Here is a 21,043-nt window from a genome sequence, read left to right as displayed (position 1 = left end):
CCTGGAACTCACTTTGTAGACCAGGCTGGCCTTGAACTCAGAAATCCGCCTGCCTCTGCCTCCCAAGTGCTGGGATTAAAGGCGTGCGCCACCACCGCCTGGCTTCCTGTAACTCTTTAGAAAACTCCACAGCACTGGAATTGTCTCTCAGGCCAGTGTGAGGTAGCCTGGTCTACTCCCCAGCATCACTCCTGCCATCTATCTGCCCCAATTTATTATATCACATGCCCATCCTCCTGCCCAGGTTGTCACACACAACATCCCCCAAGTCCCCCCCCCCCCAATCTCAGGGCATCACACACTGCCCTGCCCCCATTTCTTTACCTAGCCAGTCCTTGCTCATCCTCTTGCCTTCAGGAAAATAGCAACACTTCTAGAAAGCCTTCCTAGATATTCGGTGCCCCCCACCTCCACTGTCTTTCCCTGCCCTGGACCACGGCAGTGACTCTGCCAAATGCACTGTGTTTGCTATCTGCTTTCGTGATAAACCACAGCATCCTGGAGGAAGGGCTGCAGGGTTAGTGTGCCTGTTTTCACCATCTTGGCTTCTCAGTGAATGCCCGCAATACGAGAGTGGATGGAGAAATCTCTTCTGGAGTGTAGCTCAGTGGTAGGGCTTGCCTAGCCTATATGAGGCCCTGGGTTCGATGCTCAGCATTTGAATAAGCTGGGTGTGGTAGTATATGCCTGTAAGCCTAACACTGGGGAAGTGGAGGCAGCAGGACCAGAAGTTCAAAGCCATCCTCAATCAGCTACACAGCAGGTTTAAAATGAGCCTGGGATGCATGACATGCGGCCTCAAAAATACAGGAAAAAGAAACAGACGAGAGGAAAGAGGGAAAATGAATCCCACAGTAAGTTTTCTTCTGAGAAAGAAAAGTGAGTCTTTTTATCCTCTGTACCTCCAGTTCTCCTCCCCTGTACCCAGCAAAGCTTAGCATACCCGGGAGAGTAGACATCAGTAGATCCTGATGAAATGATTAAGTTCGGTGACCACCCCTCCCCTCCTTACCTTTGTTCCTGGCAATTAGGATGAGTTTATTCCGAATGGCTTCATCGGGAGTGTCGAAGGAACAGAAGGTGCCACGTCCCCTCACTCTGCTGATGAACTGAGGGTACTGGGCCTGCAACAGGAAGGCAAACTGAGATCAAAGCTGGTTACTTGGGTAGCAGCTGGCGCTGTCACACCCACATAATTTTTCTGTGGTCGAGTCTCAGTCTACAGCCCCTGCTGGCCTAGAACTTGCTATGTGAACCAGGCTGCTCTCCAATATGCAATGACCTGCTTTTCTTTTTTTTCTTTTCCCTTTTATTGGATATTCTCTTTATTTACATTTCAAATGTTTTCCCCTTTCCAGGTCTCCCCTTCAGAAACCCCCTATCCCATCCCCCACCCACCCACCTACTCCTGTCTCCTGCCCTGGCATTCCTTACACTGGAGCATCGAACCCCCTCAGGCCCAAGGACTGCTCCTCCCACTGATGTCCAACAAGGCCATCCTCTGCCACATATGTGGCCAGAGCCATGGGTCCCTCCATGTGTACTCTTTGGTTGGTGGTCCAGTCCCTGGGAGCTCCAGGGGGGGCGTCAGGCCTGTTGACACTGTTGCTCCTTCCATGGGGCTGCAAACCCCCTCAGCTCCTTCAGTCTCTTCCATCGGGGACCCCACGCTCAGTCCAATGGTTGGCTGTGAACATCAGCCTTTGTATTTGTCAGGCTCTGGCAGAGCCTCTCAGGAGACATCCATATCAGGCTACTGTCAGCACGCACTTCCCAGCATCCGCAATAGCGTTCTGTTTTGGCTACTGTATGTGGGATGTATCTCCAGGTGGGGCAGTCTCTGGATGGCCTTTCCTTCAGCCTCTGCTCCACACTTTGTCTCCATATTTTCTCCTGTGAGTCTTTTGACCTGCTTTTCTCTGTCTCTTCAGTATTGAGATCACTGGAGTGAGACACAGTCCTGGCCCCCACTCTCCATGGTAATGACTCTTAGGAGTAATGGTCTTTTGGACATCTGCTGGCTTACAGAAAACATATCACTAAAGGTAACTTTACCTAGTCTAATTTGCTTTTTATCTGGCTTCTAAGATATTTAAAGTAACTATGAGCCAGGCATAGTACTATACATCTGCAATCCCTGGACTTGGAGGCAAAGGCAGGAGGATGGGGAGTTCAAGGTCATCCTTGATACAATATCAAGTTCAAGGCCAGCCTGGGCAACTTGATCCCTTTTTTCAATATAATAAAACAAAAACAAACAAACAAAAAAACCCCCAAACCATATGTGGTTTGCAACAGACCCCATTGGACAGTACAGAGGAGGGAATGACGGCCACATAAGCATTATAGGGGGAATCTTTTCAAAGGGACTTTTGAATTTCATGTCAAGAGACAATGAGGGACTAGGAATGGGGTTGAGATGGAAGAATGGAGCTACCTAGTTTTGTACCTGCAAAGGCCTGGGGACCTGAAAACAACACAGCTAGCTTTGAACTACAGGGCAGCAAGCTCTGCCCAACAGTTACCTAGCAACAGCCAGGTATGAGCCTGGTTCACATACAAAGAGACTATTAGGGCTTCTTTCTCGCCCTTTCTGTCTCTGCTCCCCCCTTTATTCCCCTGTCTCCCTCTTTCTCTCTCCCTCTTTCTCTCCCTCTCTCTCTTCCTCTCCCTCTCTCTTTCCATCCCTATCCTTGTCTCTCTGTCTCTTTCCCTGTCTCTTTCTCCACGTGTTCCCGGGTGGCCTCTTCTCTCTTCTCTCTTTTCTCTTTCTGTCCTTCTCTGACCTTTCTTTCTCTGCCTCTACTCCCTTTCCCAGACACCCTTCCCATGTCCCAAATAAACTTCATTTTATGCTAGACCCATCATATGGCTGATACCTTGGGTAGGGGTGCCTCAGCATGGGCCCACTAAGGCACTCCCTCCTACCACATCATGCCATCAAATTGGGACAGATACCTGGAGATCCAGCAGCCCTGTGAGTAGGGTCTTCCCAGCAAGGGCCACATTGTTGAGCAGATCTTCCCGCTTGATGATGTTGATGACCTCAGCCAGCAGCAAGTTCTTGGATGGGTCCCCCAGCCAGGTATTGAAGATCCGGTAAGGCTAGAATGAGACCCAGAATCGATCAGAAGAGCTCACACATCAGAGTACTTCACAGGGTCTGCCCCCATCCCTAGGCACAACTTTCCGTGCCTCTTAGTTTTGATTCCACCCCTTGATTCTGTTCATTCAGACTCTGCAGGTCTCTATGTGGGCCCTCCACTGCCCAGGAGAGAAATTCTACTACACAACAGCCTTTAGCTGAGTGGTGTTTGTTTGCCATTTGAGGAATTCAGTGAGTGATTCTTGAAGTTTCTGACTGTCCCCTTGCCTCCAATGCAAAAAAAAAAAAAAAAAAAAAAAATGTATATGTGTTAATAAACAGTTTTAACAGTCCTGGGAGTGTCCCTGTTGTCTGTGCTGGAGATGAGCACTGGAGAGAGAGACATGGTCCCCACAGGCTGCATGCACTGGGAGGTCTCATGAAGCTCTTCTGAACCGGCCACTGGCTTCTTTGGCACCACCAGGTTCAACTGGCACTGTGTCTTGCACTGTGTCCATGAAGAGCTGGAAGCTGTAAACTTCTGGCAATGGCCATCTTGGCTTGTCATGTCTCTGGTTTATGCTAGGGAGGCGTTTCCTCTCCTGACAAGTCCTTCATGTGGGCAATCCAATCCTGCTGCTGGCACCTGGGATCCCGGGTCCCAGGCCACCTGGCAGCATCCACAAAGGCTGATCTCTGGAAGCTGCTTCTCAGTCACTGCAGGGAACATGATGACACTCAGAATGGCTCCAGGAATTCTCCTCCACCACACCCCACTGGCACTGCGGTGCTGAGTCCCATCCAGGAGAGGGGACTGCTCTTTTCTGGGGTCCGTGGAGAGCTGCTGGGTTGCCAGCCAGTATAAGCTTTGCTCCCTTGTTACTGGAGGTCTCTTTAGCTTTGGTCTGCCGGTTCCACAGCATCAACTGCAGGTTGTCCAGGCAAACATCCCCTGTCACAATATTGAGATGCTCTACCTGAAACCAGTGGGCCATGCCTCCCTGTGTGGTTCCCACAGGATCTCATAGAGAAGCCCACTCAAGTCCCGTTTGTTTTTTGTTGAAGGAAGGCACTGTTTTCATCAGAATCTACTTACATTTGAGCCTCAGAGGAGTATCTCTCCTTTAGCAGGATGTCTTGCTCATCTACCAGTGCATATATAGTCTTCCCAGCCACCTAGCCAGAGCTGCATGATGCCCAGCTGGAAGTCAGTCATGGCCTGGCCTGCACTGATAGTGCTTCGCCCTTGGAGGTGCCCAGCTCAATGGGGCTAGGGCAAGGCTGTGATCCTCTGGGGCTAGCCAGAGTCAATCAGTAAGCTTTAGGGAAAGACCCTGTCTCAAAAAAGGTGGACAGCCCCTGAGGAGCAACATTGTCCCTCATTCAGGTTGACCCCAGGTGGGCTGACCTGGCTTGAGCAACCTCACACCAAACCCTGACTTTTTTGTATGTGTATGTGTATGTGTATGTGTATGTGTATGTGTATGTGTATGTGTATGTGTATGTATATGTATGTAGGGGCATGTGTATGTTCATGTGGGTATACATGCACATTCGTGCACATGTATGTGGAGGTCAGAAGTTGACCAGGCTGAGGAGCTGTCTACCACCTGTTTTGAGACAGGGTCTATCTCCAATGCTGAAGCTTACTGATTGGCTGGCTGCCTCGCCAGCCAGCCTGAGGAAGCTTCCTGTTTCTGCCTGGGATCACAAGCATGCACCTCCATGCCTGGCTTTCACCTGGATGTTGGGGCTCAAAGTCATGTCCTCATGCTTGCAAGGCAATCGGCTCACTGACTGAGCATCTCCCTTGCACCTACACATTTTCATCTCCCACAAAGAAGAGAAACTGAACTAACAGATGTCTCTCAAGGGCTGGGAAGGTAACATTGAATATGTTTTTAAAGTCTTCCAATGACAACCCCACAGGTTGGCACTATTGAGAGACCTGGTGGTCAAATAGAGGCTAATTCCTTAACTGCAGCCACACATTATTTAAAAAGAAGGTTGTCCTGAGAGACGTCCCGCTAAGTGACTTCATCATTGTTAGAGTACCATAATGCACATAAACACACGCACATTTATTTGCACATATGGAAATTTGTGGGGTATATGCATAGTTATAGAGGCTCTGTGAGTCTCCTGACTCTGTCACTAACAGGCTCAGTGACCTTGGAGAGTGATGCGGTTTAAATATAAAATGTCCCCCATAGGCACACACGTTTGAAAGTGTACTCCCCAGCTGCTGGCAGACCTTTAAGGAGTGGGTCCTTGCTGAGGAGGTGGGCACTGGGTTCTCACCTTAAGGTTTTATTGTCCAACCTCATTTCCCTTCTGTTTCCTGACTATGGATACAATGTAACTAGTCATCTCCTCCTGTCACCATGCCTCCTATCATGGTGGATGAAATCCCTTCAAATTGTAACCTCGAACAAACTTTTTCTTAAGACGTCCTTGTCAGGTACCGGGTCACAGAGATGAGAAAGGTAACCATGGCAGAAGCTATACCTGATCTGCCATTAGTAAAGCAGTGCAGAGATAATACAAGGCTCCCTGATTAGAGTGTTGTGTGAATTAAGGGACCATCAGAAATAGGTACAGGGTGTCCACTCTACAGCAGTAACTACTGGCATTATTACTGCATGTGACACCAAAGGAAACCTCTGTGCCACCCAGGAATGCCCCTGGGTTCCTCAGGTACAGAAAGAGACCAGTCATGTGCTCTTAACAAAGCTGGGGACACTCACAGCACTTGGCCGAAACTCCTCCTTGTGGAAGAAGCCCCCAGTCATCATCTTCTTGCTGAACGTCATCACATCGGCTGGGTCATCCAAGCCCCAGTGTTCATGGGCCCAGAACTTGCCTGTACAGCCTCCTCCAGTCTGCACCTCGTCCACCAAGAAGGCACAGCCATGCTGTCCCGAGAAACGGGGAGGGAGGAACAGACACTTGTAAGCTTCCAAGGACTCCCCCCCCCCCATCCCCTGCAGGCTGGAGCCCAGCTGTGCACCCGACCCATTCCTCAGCTATGCAGAGCACACCGGAACAGTCTGGATCGTAGCTGCATCTGAACATGGTCTATAACTGTCCAGATGGAACAAAACCAGAACCTCTAACACACCCCATAGCATCTCAGTGTTCTGTTGCATGTGGCTGTAGTCCTGGACATGACTATAGACATCAGAGAGCAATGTGTGCAAGCTTGAAGCTGAAAAGTCACCCCCTCTGAGACAGCTGCCACCTCCTCTGCATTACCTAGATTCACTAGTTCCATATGTGTATGTAAACTGGCTCATGCCCCACTTTTCTTATCTATACACTGACTGGTTTCTTATGTCCGTTGCACATGCACCTGTTACTATTTAGTCTCCTGCCAGGGTGCTACTAGGACACTCTAGAAGGGAGGATCTAGCTGGAGGAAGTAGGTCACTGGGAGGCAGATCTCTGGAGGGTTAGAGCATCTCTTGATTGCTTCCTGTTTCATTCTGTTTCCTGTCAGCTATGATGTGATGGTTCTCCTCTGTCACATATATCTGCTGCCATGATGATCTGCCCAAGCATGTGGGGCCAAATGACTATGCACTGAGCCCTTTGAAATAGAGCAAAGTCAGTCTTTCCTCTGGGGCCTTACTCTGTTTGAGTCAAGTATTTGGTTGCGATGATAAAAAGCTAGTACATACAATGCCCACTAGACGAATGAGTTGATATTGGCATTGTTTATTTTATACCTGCTGACTATAGACCACAGTGGACTGCAAGACAAGACAAGGCAAGTTCCAGAAAGAGAAGAGAGGTTGAGGCCACCTCAGGGGTCTCCTAACTGAACAAGTCCTGATGTACTGGCTGGCCGTATGTCAACTTGACACACAAACTAGAATTATCTGAAAGCAAGGAACCTTAACAGAGGAAATGCTTCTATAAGATCTGACTGTTGGTCATTCTCTTAATTAGCAATTTATGGGAGAGGGCCCAGCCCACTGTGGGTGAAACCATCCCTGGGCTGGTAGTCCTGGGCTCTGTAAGAAAGCAGGCTGAGCAAGGCATGAGGAGCGATCCGGGAAGAAGCAGCCCTCCATGGCCTCTACTCCAGCTCCTGTCTCCAGGTTCCTGCTCCGTGTGAGTTCCTGTCCTGGCTTCATTGATGATGAGCAGCACTATGGAAGCGAAAGCCAAATAAACCCTTTCCTCCCCAACTTGCTTTTTAGTTATGGTGTTTCATTTCAGGAATAGAAACCCTAAATAAGACACCTGATTAAAACAGGTTTGGGGCTGGAGAGATGGCTTTGTGGTTTAAGGGCACCAATTGCTCTTCCATAGGACCCTGTTTTGAGTCCCAGAACCCACATGGCAGCTCACAACTATCTGTGACTCCAGTTTCAAGGGATTTGATGTCCTCTTTTGAATTCTGCATGCATGTATGAACATGCTGCACAGATATACATGCAAGCAAAACACCCATACACATGAAATAAAATAAGTAAATAAATTAAAAATGAAACAAACATAAAACTCCAGTCGTTTGGAGGCTGGGNTTGTTTGTTTTTCAGTTGCGTCTCACTCTATCACCTGGTCTTAAACTCTCTACATACCCAGGCTAGCCTTGAACCTGTGGGTAATCTCCCTGCCTCAGCCTCTGAATGCCAGGGTTATAGACATGAGACATCACATCCCACAAACCTTTTCTTTTCCTTCAGTGCTGAGAACTGAAGCCAGAACCTCCGGCATGTTATACCAGTGCTTTACCACTGAACTACACCCCCAGCCCCGAGGCCTATTCAGCAAAGCAATTTTAAATAAAATCACTCATGCTCCCAGTTCAAGCCTGCCCACCCCCACACCTGAAATGGAACCCAGGGCCCTGTACAAGCTAAGTAAACCCCAACCATTGAACTATACTCTGAGTACCAACACCAAAGGCTCTGCCCTCAATTACGCCAGTCAGTTTATGCACATGTGTAAGTTGTCATGGGCCCCACGGGCAGGAGTGGAGCCAACTTTTTGCCCTGGAGAACCCAGAATCCTTGTAGTCCTGTCTGGCTTCGTTCCACACACTCTCACCTTCCTGGCTATGTCTCTCAGCTTCCGGAAGAAGTCATCTGACGCGTGGTTGTCTCCACCCTCGGATTGGATGGGCTCCACGATGATTCCAGCCACCGTTCTCTTCTTTTTCCGATATTTCACAATTAGATCCTCCACCTAGAACCCAGAAGGGGAGTGAGCTGCTTGCAGAGCCGTTGGAACAGGAGTAGATTCCATGGACGGGCTCTGGGATTGGGAGGGGGTGCCGGAACCCCTTGAGGTCATATTGAAAGTACATCTGTGTTGGGCATGGTGGCGCACGCCTTTAATCCCAGCATTTGGGAGGCAGAGGCAGGCAGATTTCTGAGTTCCAGGCCAGCCTGGTCTACAAAGTGAGTTCCAAGACAGCCAGGGCTACACAGAGAAAACCTGTCTCGAAAAAAAACAAAAACAACAACAAAAAAAGAAAGTACGTCTGTGACATTTCCCGTGAAAAGTGTGAGGCCTGTTAGGCGCCACACTGTGTATGGGAATGCGCCCCTCTGTTATTTGGACTAACACACATGGGGCGAGTAATTTCCTGAAGCCTCTCTTTCTGGATCAGACTGACCTTAAATTTGTTATGCAGCGTCTGGCCTGGTGGTGCATAACCCCCTTAATCCCAGCACTCGGGAGGCAAAGGCAGGTGAGACTCTGACTTCAAGGACTGCTTGGACTTCAGAGTAAGTTCTTGATCAGACAGAGGTACACAGTGAAACCTTTGTAAAATAGCTCTGGCTGTCCTGGAACTCACTATGTAGACCAGGCTGGCTTTGAACTCAAAGGGATCCACCTGCCTCTGCCTCCCCAGTGCTGGAATTAAAGGCGTGTGCTATGAAACCAATCGTGGACATGCACTCTAGAGTCTTCTGCTTCTACCTCCAGTTCTGGGATTGCAAGCGTGTGCCACCATGCCAGGTTCTCTATGTGGACATATTAGAATAAGCTACTGAAAGGTGGGCAGAGCCACCTCTCTAAGCTTGTCATTGCTGTTGCCCTGGCTACATTATTCTTACTTGTGTGCAGGGCTCTTTGGCAGACCGAGACAGAGGTTCATTTGAGAAGCTGGTGTAAAACCTCTCTGCAGGGAAAGCAGCCCCATCGTGGCTGTGTTGTGGGCTTGGGGACTGTGTGGACAGAATACTAATGCTGACTGGGGAAGATGGCCCAGGGTGATTAGACATCCCTGGCAGGAGGATGGTGTTCTGAGTCATAAAGCTTACTGAACTAGACACCTGAATCAACAGACGATGATGGTGTATAAGAAGGGTACTCAGTGCTCCCCAAGTGTTTGTGTTTCTTGAAGTCTTGTTCTGACTCAGGTATTATCTTATCAATGATGAACAAGTAATACCATGATAGGTTATTAGTTGTTTTATCAGTATTAAAAAAAAAGCCGGGCTGGTGAGATGGCTCACTGGGTAAGAGCACCCGACTGCTCTTCCAAAGGTCCAGAGTTCAAATCCCAGCAACCACATGGTGGCTCACAACCATCCGTAACGAGATCTGGCGCCCTCTTCTGGAGTGTCTGAAGACAGCTGCAGTGTACTATATATAATAAATAAATAAATCTTTAAAAAAAAAAAAAAGCCAAATCACACTCAAGTAGTCTTTATGCAGACAGTATTCCAAGGGTTTCGTATGAAGAAAAATCTTACTACTATTTTTAAAAGTATTAATTTCATACTGAGATCATATTTTGGATATATTCAGTTCAATAAAATGTTATATTCTCACTCCTGGAGCGCCAGAACTGGAGAGGTTGAGGCGGGAGAATTTCTGTATGTCAGAAGCCAGCCTATTCGAAATAGTAAGTTCTAAGACAGCTTAGGCTAGAATCCGAGATTCCGTGTCTCAAGAAGCAAATGAAAGATGCTGCTAAAGTAAATTTCATCAATTTCTGCTTATTTATTAAGGCACGGTCTCCTATATTCCGGGGCGGTCCTGAATGCACCATGCAGCTGATCCTCCTGAGTGCTGGGATTGTGGGCATGTGCCACCACACCTGATTTTATGAGATGGCCAGGACTTTGCGAATGCCAGGAAAGCACTCTCCTAACCTCACCCCACCCTAGTCCTCTGTTTACTTTTAAAGCTGCAGTAACTAAGAAGTCTACAGTTACTGATATGACCCTGACCCCCCATGGCTTTGTCTCTCTCATTTACTGCTAAATGCCTACCCCTCAGCATGCTGCTTAGTACCTGGTAGGTGTTTGATTTAGTAATTTATTATTGACGGAAATAGCGAATGCTTTGGAGGAAAGCCAACAGAGTTCTTTAAGCATCCGTCTAATAATAATCCAATATAGGAAATAGAATCATTGTTGGTCCAGCCGTAAAGCTCTTCCTATATTGTTCTATTTCTTGCATGAGAGAGGTTAAAGGGGGCTGTTTCTGAGGAAATGGAGACATGGAGGCAAGTCCTCATTCTTTCTAGAGTGACAAGCCAGGAAATGTAAAGACGCTTTAGATCTTGGGAAAGAGTGGTAACTGCAGGACCAGACCATGGAGCCTTCTTCCTACCAGACACCCATAGTGCTGAAAAAAAAAGCTGTTATCCCTTATTGTGAAGTCACTTAAACTTATGCCCAAAGAAATGGTGAGAAATTGGTACCAGACATGGGGAATACATGCTAGATAGTAAACAATGTCTCTTGGGGGCTGGAGAGATGGCTCAGCAGTTAAGAACACTGATTGCTCTTCCAGAGGTCCTGAGTTCAATTCCCAGCAACCACATGGTGGCTCACAACCGTCTGTAATGGGATCCAATGCCCACTTCTGGTGTGTCTGAAGTCAGCTATAGTGTACTCATACACATAAAATAAATAGATCTTAAAAAACCTGAACAAACAACAAAAAAACCAATGCCTCTTGTCTCTTCCCTTACAGGTCTTCATGTCCTCCTTCCTCCTCGGGGAGCACCACCCGTTCCTGCATTTGTCCTCTTCTGGGCTCAAACTCAGGATACTGAGAGAAACAGAGATACTGGAAGGAGGCTATGGGGACCCTAGTTACCTCTTCTAGGCAGCGGGCTTCCTCTTGCTGGTTGTCTGTTGTAAACTCCTCCAGGGGATATTTCAGTCGTGGGAATGGAGCAATGGGCCAGTCAAAGGAAGGGATGTCAATCTTGTGAATTGCTTTGGAGTGTGTGGTCGCTAAGCAACCTGAGCCCAGCAAAACAGAAAAACAGATACTTGGCTTGGATCAATAGCATACAGTGTCCTTAAACAGGGTATGGTGAGTTTTTCAGCCCTGTGCATGTAGAACCCTTGGATGGTGTGTGTATGTCTGTGCACACGTGTGCATGCATCTGTTTTATGATTTATGACAAATTAAACCCTGAAGAGGAGAGACAATGGTTCAAATCCTTGCTCTGTCATTCAATGGCCTTGAGTTTCTCCCATTGCTGAGCCATAATCCATGTTTGCACATGGGCATAATCATCCCCTCTCTTCAGGGAACTGATGGAACTGATCGGGTCTAACCACATGGTTTCCCTGTAGGAAGCGCAGATGGGGCATATTAATATTCTATGCTATTGTTATTATTTTATCAATGTGTATATACATGTCTGTGTGAATGTATGTCATGTTAGTGGAATGACTGAGAAGACCAGGAAAGGCCAGTACACCTTAAACCTGAACTTGCATGTGGTTGTGAGCCACCTGACATGGATGCTGGGAATCAAAACTTAGGTCCCTGAAGAGTATCAAGCACTCTCAACTTCTGAGCTGCCTTTCTAACTCTTTATAGTCTATATTGTAAGAGTGTATTTGTGTTTTGTATTGCTAAAGGAAATTTACAGGCATACTGTTTTTTTTTCAAAACTTTAAACATATTTTATTTTACATATATGAGTGTTTTACATATACTGTGTGCTGGAGGAGGTCTTCAGATCCCCTGGACCTGGAGTCATGGATGATTGTGAGCTACCATGTGGGTGCTGGGAACTGAACCCAGGTACTCTGCAAGAGCAACATGTGCTCTTAACTACTGAGTCCCCTGTTTTAACGACATTTATTTATTTATCTGCCTATCTGCCTATCTATCTATCTATCTATCTATCTATCATGTATCTATCTATTATCTATAAATCATCTATCCATTATCTATCTATCTATCAATCATCTATCTATTATCTATTGATTATCTATCTATCTATTATCTATCTATCAATTGATCTATCATATCTATCATATCTATCTATCTATCTATCTATCTATCTATCTATCTATCTATCTATCTATCTGTCTAGGTTCATGGATGTGCCAGAGTGTGCATATGAGGGCAATATGACAGCTAATGAGAGTCTCATCTCCCATGTAGTTTCTGAGGATCAAATTCAGAGTAACAAGTTTGGTGACAGGCACTTTACCCATTGAGCCATTTCAGCTCCAAGTGTCCACATTGCAATAGCCTGCTGTGTACACTGCTAACAGTTTGTTCTGAGTTAACCTTTGGCCTAGGTGGTGCCTTGGGAGGACTGTGAGGCTTAGCAGGCTTGAGAAATATGAACACTGCTGCACAGGGAGAGATAATAATGAGGGAAAAGTTCAGGAGGAGATAAGGAGGGATGGACAATGCCAGACCTCAGAGAGGAGGCTGACCCTTGATCAGAGGGCAATGCTGAACTTCAGAATGACTGACACCTCTGTTCTTACTGCCTGTAACACATGCTAGGAGAGGAGAAGGGGTGCAAGCACATGCACACATGTACACTTTTAACACTGTCTTCTAGATACAAGGCAGCTTCTGTCCCTACTCATTAGCATCTGTGGTGACAGACAACATTCTGGGACCATACTGGTCTTTCCTTACCCATGGTCCTCCCGTGGAAAGCACCCATGAAGGAGAGGATGCTGTAATCTGGGCATCCAGGACTCTAGAATGGAAAAAAAAAAAGAGGCAGATATCAGTCACCATGATGAGCACAGGGGAGTGTGTGTGTGTGTGTGTGTGTGTGTATGTTTGTGTATTCCTAGGATTGAAGTTAGATTATCAAGCTTGGAACCAAGCACCTTTGCTGAGCCAACTCTCCAGCTCTGTACCTACCTGGTTAACCATGCAAGTCTCCAGCTCCTCTTTGGAGAAACCTCTCTGCCCTCGTTCCTTACTCTGCCGAAACAGACCAGAGTACATCAGAGACCAGAGACAGGCTGGGCTTTAGCCTGTCTCTTTTAAGAGACATCCCCTCCCCCACCAAGGTGATGCTTAATCCAGACACCCAGAGTATTTTCTTAAGAGTTGACGTAATGTTCTATCATGACAAGTCTAGGTAGGCACACAACACTCATTGAGCTTGCAATGAAATAAATGCAAGTGCTGCTATATGATATATTAATATTTTATTAGCCACAGTCAGGGTTGTTGAAATGGAACAATTTATGACAGAAAAAATTGAGACTATAATCCTTCTGGCAGGAATAAAGAGATTTGGCTGCCAGGCTATTGAAACAATTGACCCCCAAGAAATCGAAATTCCCCCCAGGGTCTCAAATTGTGAGAAAAAAGGACTAAAGCCCAAGGGGCTATTGGAAGGGAACCTGCTTCCTTGAGATGGATTGACAAATCATCAGCACCTTTCAGGAGAGACTGGAGGTGAGACAGTGATGCGATGGGACCACACCCTGATTAGGACTGCCTAGGTATACAGATCTCTGCCCTTCTAGTTAAACTAAAGTCTCATATCTGGACCTGGGAGACAGACTGGGGTATGACTAGACCTTTTTATTTGTCCCTCTTCCCAATGTGGCCACATTGAATAAATTCCCCTGGTTTCTTTTCAACTATTAATTTAACTGGTGGCTAAGCCTGGCTTGTTAGGCTCCATCCTAATAGCTCCATATAACTGCATTGACAGCAGAACCCAAGCCTTTTGTGCCACAACACACTGGGATGCTGGGAAAGCTCCAACCAGGCTCTCTCTAGATTATATCCAAGTGGAACACTCTGGGTGGAGGGAGGGGGGACAGTGCGGGTGCTCCTGCACCGTAGCTCACCCGGTACCACATGAAGATGGTCTTGAATGCATTCTCATTGGAGCAGGAGCCACAGGCCATGGTGATGAGCTGGGACATGCCCCTGGGCGCCACCTGCAGAGGGGGTCCAGGATGAGTACTTGGACTTTGTCTCTAGTCCTGGAGCAGAATCTTCCAGCATTGGTGGGAGGGCTGAGGGGGTGGGGAGGGAGCCAGGAATGCACCAAAAACAGCAGGTTGGAAGAGTAGGCTCAGACTTTTCCAGTGGAGAAGCCCAGGAAGAGCTTTGAGGTCAGCAGAGAGGAAAGAAGACAAGAGAAACGGCAGCAGAGCCTAGGCCAGGGTGATGGTACACCTGTCCATCTCAGTACTAGCTGGGACCGCGTGGTGAGACTCTCAAACTTAAATAAAAATGTGTGTGTGTGTGTGTGTGTGTGTGTGTGTGTGAACAGCAGTCCCTTCTGTGTCTCCTGAGATACCTGCTCTTCCAGGACTATAAGCTGAGGTCCTCAGTGACTTTGATTCCTGTGGCAAGAAGAACTGAAGGGAAGTCCAAGGAGGACCAAACCCCTCATTCTCTTCACAGGACACAAACAGATTTCCCCAGGATGCCTTTTGTTCTGCACATAAAACCCTTGCTTTTCTTCAAAAAACAAATTAAAAATCTTCTTGTGGGCTAGAGATGAGGCTCAGTTGGTAGAACACTTGCCTAGCAGGCACATGGCCTGGATTTAGATTACCAGCCCAGCACAAAATGAGTGTGGTGGCACACTCCTGTAATAAAAAGATCAGAAGTTCAAGGCTATTCCCATAGTGAGTTTGAGGCTATCCGCCATGCGTTTGAGGCCATTCTGGGCTACATGAGACCCTGTTTACACTTTACACACACACACACACACACACACACACACACACGCACGCACACACACATGCACACACACACATGCACACATGTTTTTTTATGAAAGAACTAAGTAATAAATTGGTCATTTTGGCAAGGCTGTCTCTTATATCCTTCTTTCAAAATATTTTCCCTCCCTCCTCCCCTTATTTCCTTCCTCNCCCCCTCCTTTCCTCCCTCCCTCCCTTCCTTTTGAGATGGCCTCATGTAGCCAGACAGCTACAGCAGCAGCTGCCACCTGCCCACCCATTCTAACTGGCTATGGATCTCATCCTTTCCAGCCCGCTTGGGCCACCTGTGAGGACAGACAGACAGGCTGGAAGGTGGTGGTGGTGGGACTTCAAACATGGGAGGGCTGTCCCCAAACTCACCGACATCAAGGACTCCCGGAGCTTGTCCACAAAGTTCTCTGGAGGCAGGATGCCCAAGGCAGGTCTGTTGATGAAAGTGCTCTGGAAAAGAACAGCAGGCAGACATGTCGGTACTTGGGGACTGACCCAGACCCCCTTCCATGTGGTACCTTTACACGGTTGAGGCATTGGCTAGGTTCTATGATGCATCGTAGGCTCATTGGTGTTAATGTAGTGGCTGAAGTTCTCACACAGCACAGCTGGCCTGCTGGTGTTCACTAGTTTAATTATTTTTTAAAAAGGCAGGGGCTGGAGAGCTGGTGTGGTGGGTGTACTGGCTGGTTTTGTGTGTCAACTTGACACAGCTGGAGTTATCACAGAGAAAGGAGTTTCAGTTGAGGAATGCCTCCACGAGATCCAACTGTAAGGCATTTTCTCAATTAGTGATCAAGATGAGAGGTCCCCTTGTGAGTGGTACCATCTCTGGGCTGGTAGTCTTGGTTCTATAAGAGAGCAGGCTGAGCAAGCCAGGGGAAGCAAGCCAGTAAGGAACATCCCTCCATGGCCTCTGCATCAGCTCCTGCTCCCTGACCTGCTTGAGTTCCAGTCCTGACATCCTTTGGTGATGAACAGCAATGTGGAAGTGTAAGCCGAATAAACCCTTTTCTCCCCAAGTGCTTCTTGGTGATGATGTTTGTGCAGGAATAGAAACCCTACTAGGGCAGTGGGAAAATGTGAGGACCTCAGTTCAGAGCCCCAGAACTCATATCAAGTGTGTGGTAGTGTGTAAAGTATTTGGTAGCGAGTATCTATAACCTGAGTGTCCCTATGTCAAGATGGGAGGCAGATACAGGAGAATCCTTAGACGCCCAGACTAGCCAGCCTGGAGTGCACAGTGGGGAACAAGAGTCTATGTCACAAATAAGATGGAAGGCAGGGACTGACATCTGAGATTGCCCTCTGACCTCCACATGTGCCATGGTGTGCGCACATGCACACACACACACACACACACACTACACTTGTGGGAGTTCTAACTAGGAATGGAGGTATGTTGGTGGAGCTGGCTAATTAACTAGAGGAGAAAAGCCAGACCACCATAAACATTTTTACATCAGTCTACTCCCTACCGCCCCAGCTCCATTTTGATAGATATGGGTCCAGACAATTAATTCCCTCTGCGAGGAAGTCGACAGTGTGGTCAATGCTGAACTGATGCTATTTGTTCCTCATACCTGAGAAGTAAGGGGTTCTGGGAAGGGATCAGTCTGTTCAAAGCTGAGTCTGCCCTGCCCTGTGGCTGCTGGGCTGGTACTGGAGAGACAGCATGGACACATTTCCAAAGAAGTGGGAGGTATTCACTGACTTCCTGGTTCTAATAAAAATGTAGCTTCAAATGGCCTCTGGCTGAGGGTTGGTTAGTGCAAGTCCCTAAGAGACGCACATGCCTTTAAGAGTAAAATACTGTATTAATATGCCTCTAGGGGCTGGAGCCAAAGCTCAGGTTGCCACCTAGGTAGTGTCTGTCTAGCGTAGAGGGAAGCTCTGGGCTCCATCCACAGCACCACATAGATCAGGTGTGCTGGCACTTATCTGTAACCCCAGAACTGGGAAGATAGAGGCAGGAGGATCAGAAGTTCAAGGTGAACTTACCACCTACAAATTGAATTCAAAGCCTGGCTACATGAAACCCTATCTCAAAAATCCCCACGCAAAAAAAAGTTAAAGTTACTAAGCATACATAACCACTTAAAATGAAGCCTCAACAATTTTATCTTTAAAACAGAGGGGAGAAGCTGTGCCTGGTTTTTTTAAAATTTTTTTCTCTCTTTGTTTTTTATTAGATATTTTCTTTATTTACATTTCAAATGCTATCCTGAAAGTCCCCTATACCCTCCCCCCCCATGTTCCCCTACCCACCTACTCCCACTTCTTGGCCCTGGCATTCCCCTGTACTGAGGCATATAAAGTTTGCAAGACCAAGGGGGCCTCTCTTCCCAATGATGGCCGACTAGGCCATCTTCTGCTACATATGCATCTAGAGACACGAGCTCCGGGGGTACTGGTTAGTTCATATTGTTGTTCCACCTATAGGGTTGCAGATCCCTTCAGCTCCTTGGGTGCTTTCTCTAGCTCCTAAACAGAACAGCAATGGCTTGTGCTGTAAGATCAAGAATTGACAAATGGGACCTCATGAAATTGCAAAGCTGGGCAAAAGACACTGTCAATAAGACAAAAAGGCCACCAACAGATTGGGAAAGGATTTTTACCAATCCTAAATCTGATAGGGGACTAATATCCAGTATATACAAAGAGCTCAAGAAGCTGGACTCCAGAAATTCAAATAACCCCATTAAAAAATGGGATACAGAGCTAAACAAAGAATTCTCAGGTGAGGAATACCGAATGGCTGAGAAGCACCTGAAAAAATGTTCAAGATCATTAATCATCAGGGAAATGCAAATCAAAACAACCTTGAGAATCCACCTCACTCCAGTCAGAATGGCTAAGATCAAAAATTCAGGTGACAGCAGATGTTGGCAAGGAGCTGTGCCTGTCTTGGCTCACAGGGGTTCTAGGAACAATCCAAGAGGTGTCAAATTCCTACCCATGACAGTCCTCTTTGCCCCATCCCACCAGGAGGAGATGATCCCACATAGCACGCAACAGAGAGACCAGGGCAGAAGCATGGTGCACCTGGTCACCTACTCCCTGGTGGGCCCTGGACAGGGCCATTCCCCATCCTTAAGATAACTTGTGACTGATCAGATGAGCAGCTGGGCAGTGGCTCTCAACCTGTAGGTTGCATAAGACCCCAGGAAAACACAGAGATTTACATTACAATTCATAACAGTAGCAAAACTACAGTCATGAAGTAGCAACGAAAATAATCTTATGGTCGGGGGCGCATCACAACATGAGGAAGTGTATAAAAGGACTGCAGCGTTAGGAAAGCCGAGAACCGCTGAGGTAGAGTCTTGGGCTGGGTTAGTGGCATCCTGTGGAAAGCTAGTGAATTCAGAATAGTTCAGGTTTTCAAGAGAGCGATGAGGGAGTCACTCTGGGCTCACAGAATGGGAAGCCAAGGACACAGCTGGAGGTCAACCTGGAGCCCACTCCCTTGTCCTGGTGCTGGAGTTGGCCCTCATGCTAGTGACCAACATACCCACAGTGGACTAAGAACAGATCAGTCCTGGGGATTCACCCACACCGGCAGGGATGGGGGAGGTCACAGGGGAGGCTGTTCAAGGGGTGAGTGACATGGAAGTGGACCTGGACTATGAAAGGGATCCACACCAAATGCAACTTGGCATCTTGGCTTGGATTCTAGGGCACATCACAAAGAAAGCACGGGGAAGACTGGCAAGTTCCAAGTGAAGCCTGTGGCTTGGCCCTGATCTGATTTAGCTTGCATCATTTGGGAAATGGCCTTAACTTCAGGAGCAGCTGGAGAAAGGAGACAGGAACCATCTCTGCAGTTTGTAAATAAACTGTTCTCTTGCTATGAATAGGAACATTTATTATAAAGAGTAGGGATCTGGCAGGGTGTGGTGTAGCTTCCTATCAAGTTCAAGTCCAAGGCCGGCTTGGTGCACACAGAGCACTCTAGGCTGAGGATATCTTTCTGTTGCTAGCGTGCTTACCTGCTATGCACAAAGCCCTAGGTTCCATGCCCAGCACTGCGGAAACCTAGTACTAGGTGGCTCATGCCAGCAATTGCAAGCACTTGGGACGTGGAGGCAGGAAGCTCAGAAATTCAAGGCTCTCTTTGGCTACAAAGGGAGGTTGAGGCTAGTCTGGATTGCAGGAGACCCTTTCTCAAAAACAGACAAATGAACCAAAGCAAACAAGTAGAGACTCCCTGGGATGTGGGGACCTCTGGACACTTGTCTCTTTTGGACATGATTGGATGATAGGTTCAATGCAAACCTGAACGGTGTCATTGCAACTCTGGACAGAGGAGTCCTAGCAGCTATTTTGGTGGCTTTGGGATGTGCCTTGGGCCATTAGAAGGGGGGCAGATTCATCCTTCTGTTGCTTTCCCTGCTTTGTGTCTCCTTCCTGGTGTGTCTAGGAGACATAGAGGGGGCAGGAAGGATGAGAAGAACTGCATAGGACCAGAGAGGTCAGGCAATTTGTCCCAAGACACACAGGCATGCCTCCGGTGTGGGTTTGCTGGCTTCTGATAGCATTCTGGGCCAGGCACTCTAGGGACCTCTGCTCAGAAATGCTGATGCTGGGTACCCATTTGCTAGACACAGCTGAAGACCTTGCTGTGTAGGTGAGGCCTTAGGAAGCATTTCCTTCTGGCTCTGACCTGCTCATGAGGCCTGTGATGAGACCAGGCTGAGAGCAAGCTGCTGCCATGGGCTGAGGGGGGAAAGGCCCCCGGAGAGAGACAGGCAGGCTGGCAGCTTGATTGCCTATCTGGGCCCAGAAAAGATGTGGGGGCGGTGTTCTTGCTCGACAAAGCGTGACATTAAGAACAGAAGCTATCTGGGACATGGGGCCGCAGAAACAAATGAGGACACGTTTCCAGAAGGTTTGCCTGTCTCAGAGAGCAGCAATGGGAGAACTGGCTTTGGCTGTGTAGCCTTGGGCAAATCACTTAACATCTCTGAACTTCAGGGTCTTCATCGGCTAATGGGGGCACTTCTTGCCAGGTACTGGTTGAGAGTCTTTAGGAGAGAAGTCATAGACAGAGTACAGGGCTCCTGGGGTATGGTACAAAAGCATGCAAGTCTCAGATTGGTGTGCGTGTCTTACTTGGCCCACTGTGTGCATCCATCCCATATATAGAGAAGTCAGACCATAGCCGTTTCTCATGGCAGTGTGACCATGCACAGGCAAGGCCCAGTACAGTGCACAGTGTGGGGGAAAATGTATTGAGATGGCCCTAGAGACATATGACCTCGAACCTAGATCGATTCAATGAGACAGTATCCATTTCTGCACTGACATGAAATCACCAGGCTGTGATTCACAGTGGTGCTATTGTGGCCACCAGGGTTGATAAGCCAGGAGTGGGCTGGGGGAGATGGTGGGTAAAGCTCTTGTTGGGCAAGCATGAGGATCAGAACCCAAGCAAATGCTTGGTGGCCTACCTGCAATTCCAGCCTTAAAAGACTAGATGGTAGACAGGGTCCTATAGCAAGCTGGCTAGCAAGACTTGCCATGTCTCCCAGTGGGGAAGTAAGGTGAGGACCAGTCCTTGCCTGGGTGAGACATAGCAGGTATGTGGGGAGACAGGCAAGGTTCCTCTAAGAGCAGGGAGATGTCATTGCAAGAATCAGAATCCTCGGGCTTTGTCAAGTGTTGGGAAGACTGCCTCCGCAGGCAGCTGACACTGCAAATATGTGTGACATGTTTGTTGACACATTTGCTCAGCACCAGCTGCCAAGGCATCTGGGATCTGCACAAGTTTTGAAACAAAGCAGCTTAGAGCACAAACACATCCCTTGTGCCTCTGGCTTCATTGGCTGCCTTCTCAGAATGCCCTTTGTACCTGCTCAATTAATTAGAGGCAAGACTGTCCTCTAGTCTTTCCTAGGCAAGCAGCCCCTCTTATGCCCCCTGATCATGGCTCTTTCCAGAGATCTTCATTTCTGAGTTTAAGAGAATTTAAGACACACACACACACACACACACACACACACACACACACACACAC

The 21,043-nt window shown here is 47.7% G+C and overlaps 1 protein-coding gene and 1 pseudogene across 1 annotated transcript in view; both read right to left on the bottom strand.

Annotated features, from left to right (window-relative positions):
* The window catches only part of Abat (4-aminobutyrate aminotransferase), a 104,640-nt gene that overhangs the window by 4,705 nt on the left and 78,892 nt on the right, over positions 1–21,043 (bottom strand). Inside the window, exons 7-15 of the mRNA XM_021184642.2 lie at positions 15,394–15,474; positions 14,143–14,235; positions 13,196–13,258; positions 12,962–13,025; positions 11,159–11,307; positions 8,144–8,281; positions 5,833–6,000; positions 2,959–3,105; positions 1,013–1,124 (exon numbers count right to left, since the gene is read on the bottom strand). Coding sequence (XP_021040301.1) covers positions 1,013–1,124; positions 2,959–3,105; positions 5,833–6,000; positions 8,144–8,281; positions 11,159–11,307; positions 12,962–13,025; positions 13,196–13,258; positions 14,143–14,235; positions 15,394–15,474 — 1,015 coding nt within the window. The remainder of the gene's footprint in view (positions 1–1,012; positions 1,125–2,958; positions 3,106–5,832; positions 6,001–8,143; positions 8,282–11,158; positions 11,308–12,961; positions 13,026–13,195; positions 13,259–14,142; positions 14,236–15,393; positions 15,475–21,043) is intronic.
* On the bottom strand, positions 3,398–4,528 carry LOC110311464 (annotated as a pseudogene).

The sequence above is a fragment of the Mus caroli genome, chromosome 16 (assembly GCF_900094665.2).
Source record: "Mus caroli chromosome 16, CAROLI_EIJ_v1.1, whole genome shotgun sequence".
Lineage (NCBI taxonomy): Eukaryota > Metazoa > Chordata > Mammalia > Rodentia > Muridae > Mus > Mus caroli.
The sequence above is the reverse complement of the archived record's forward strand: the minus strand, read 5'-3'. Positions and strand labels throughout refer to the sequence as shown.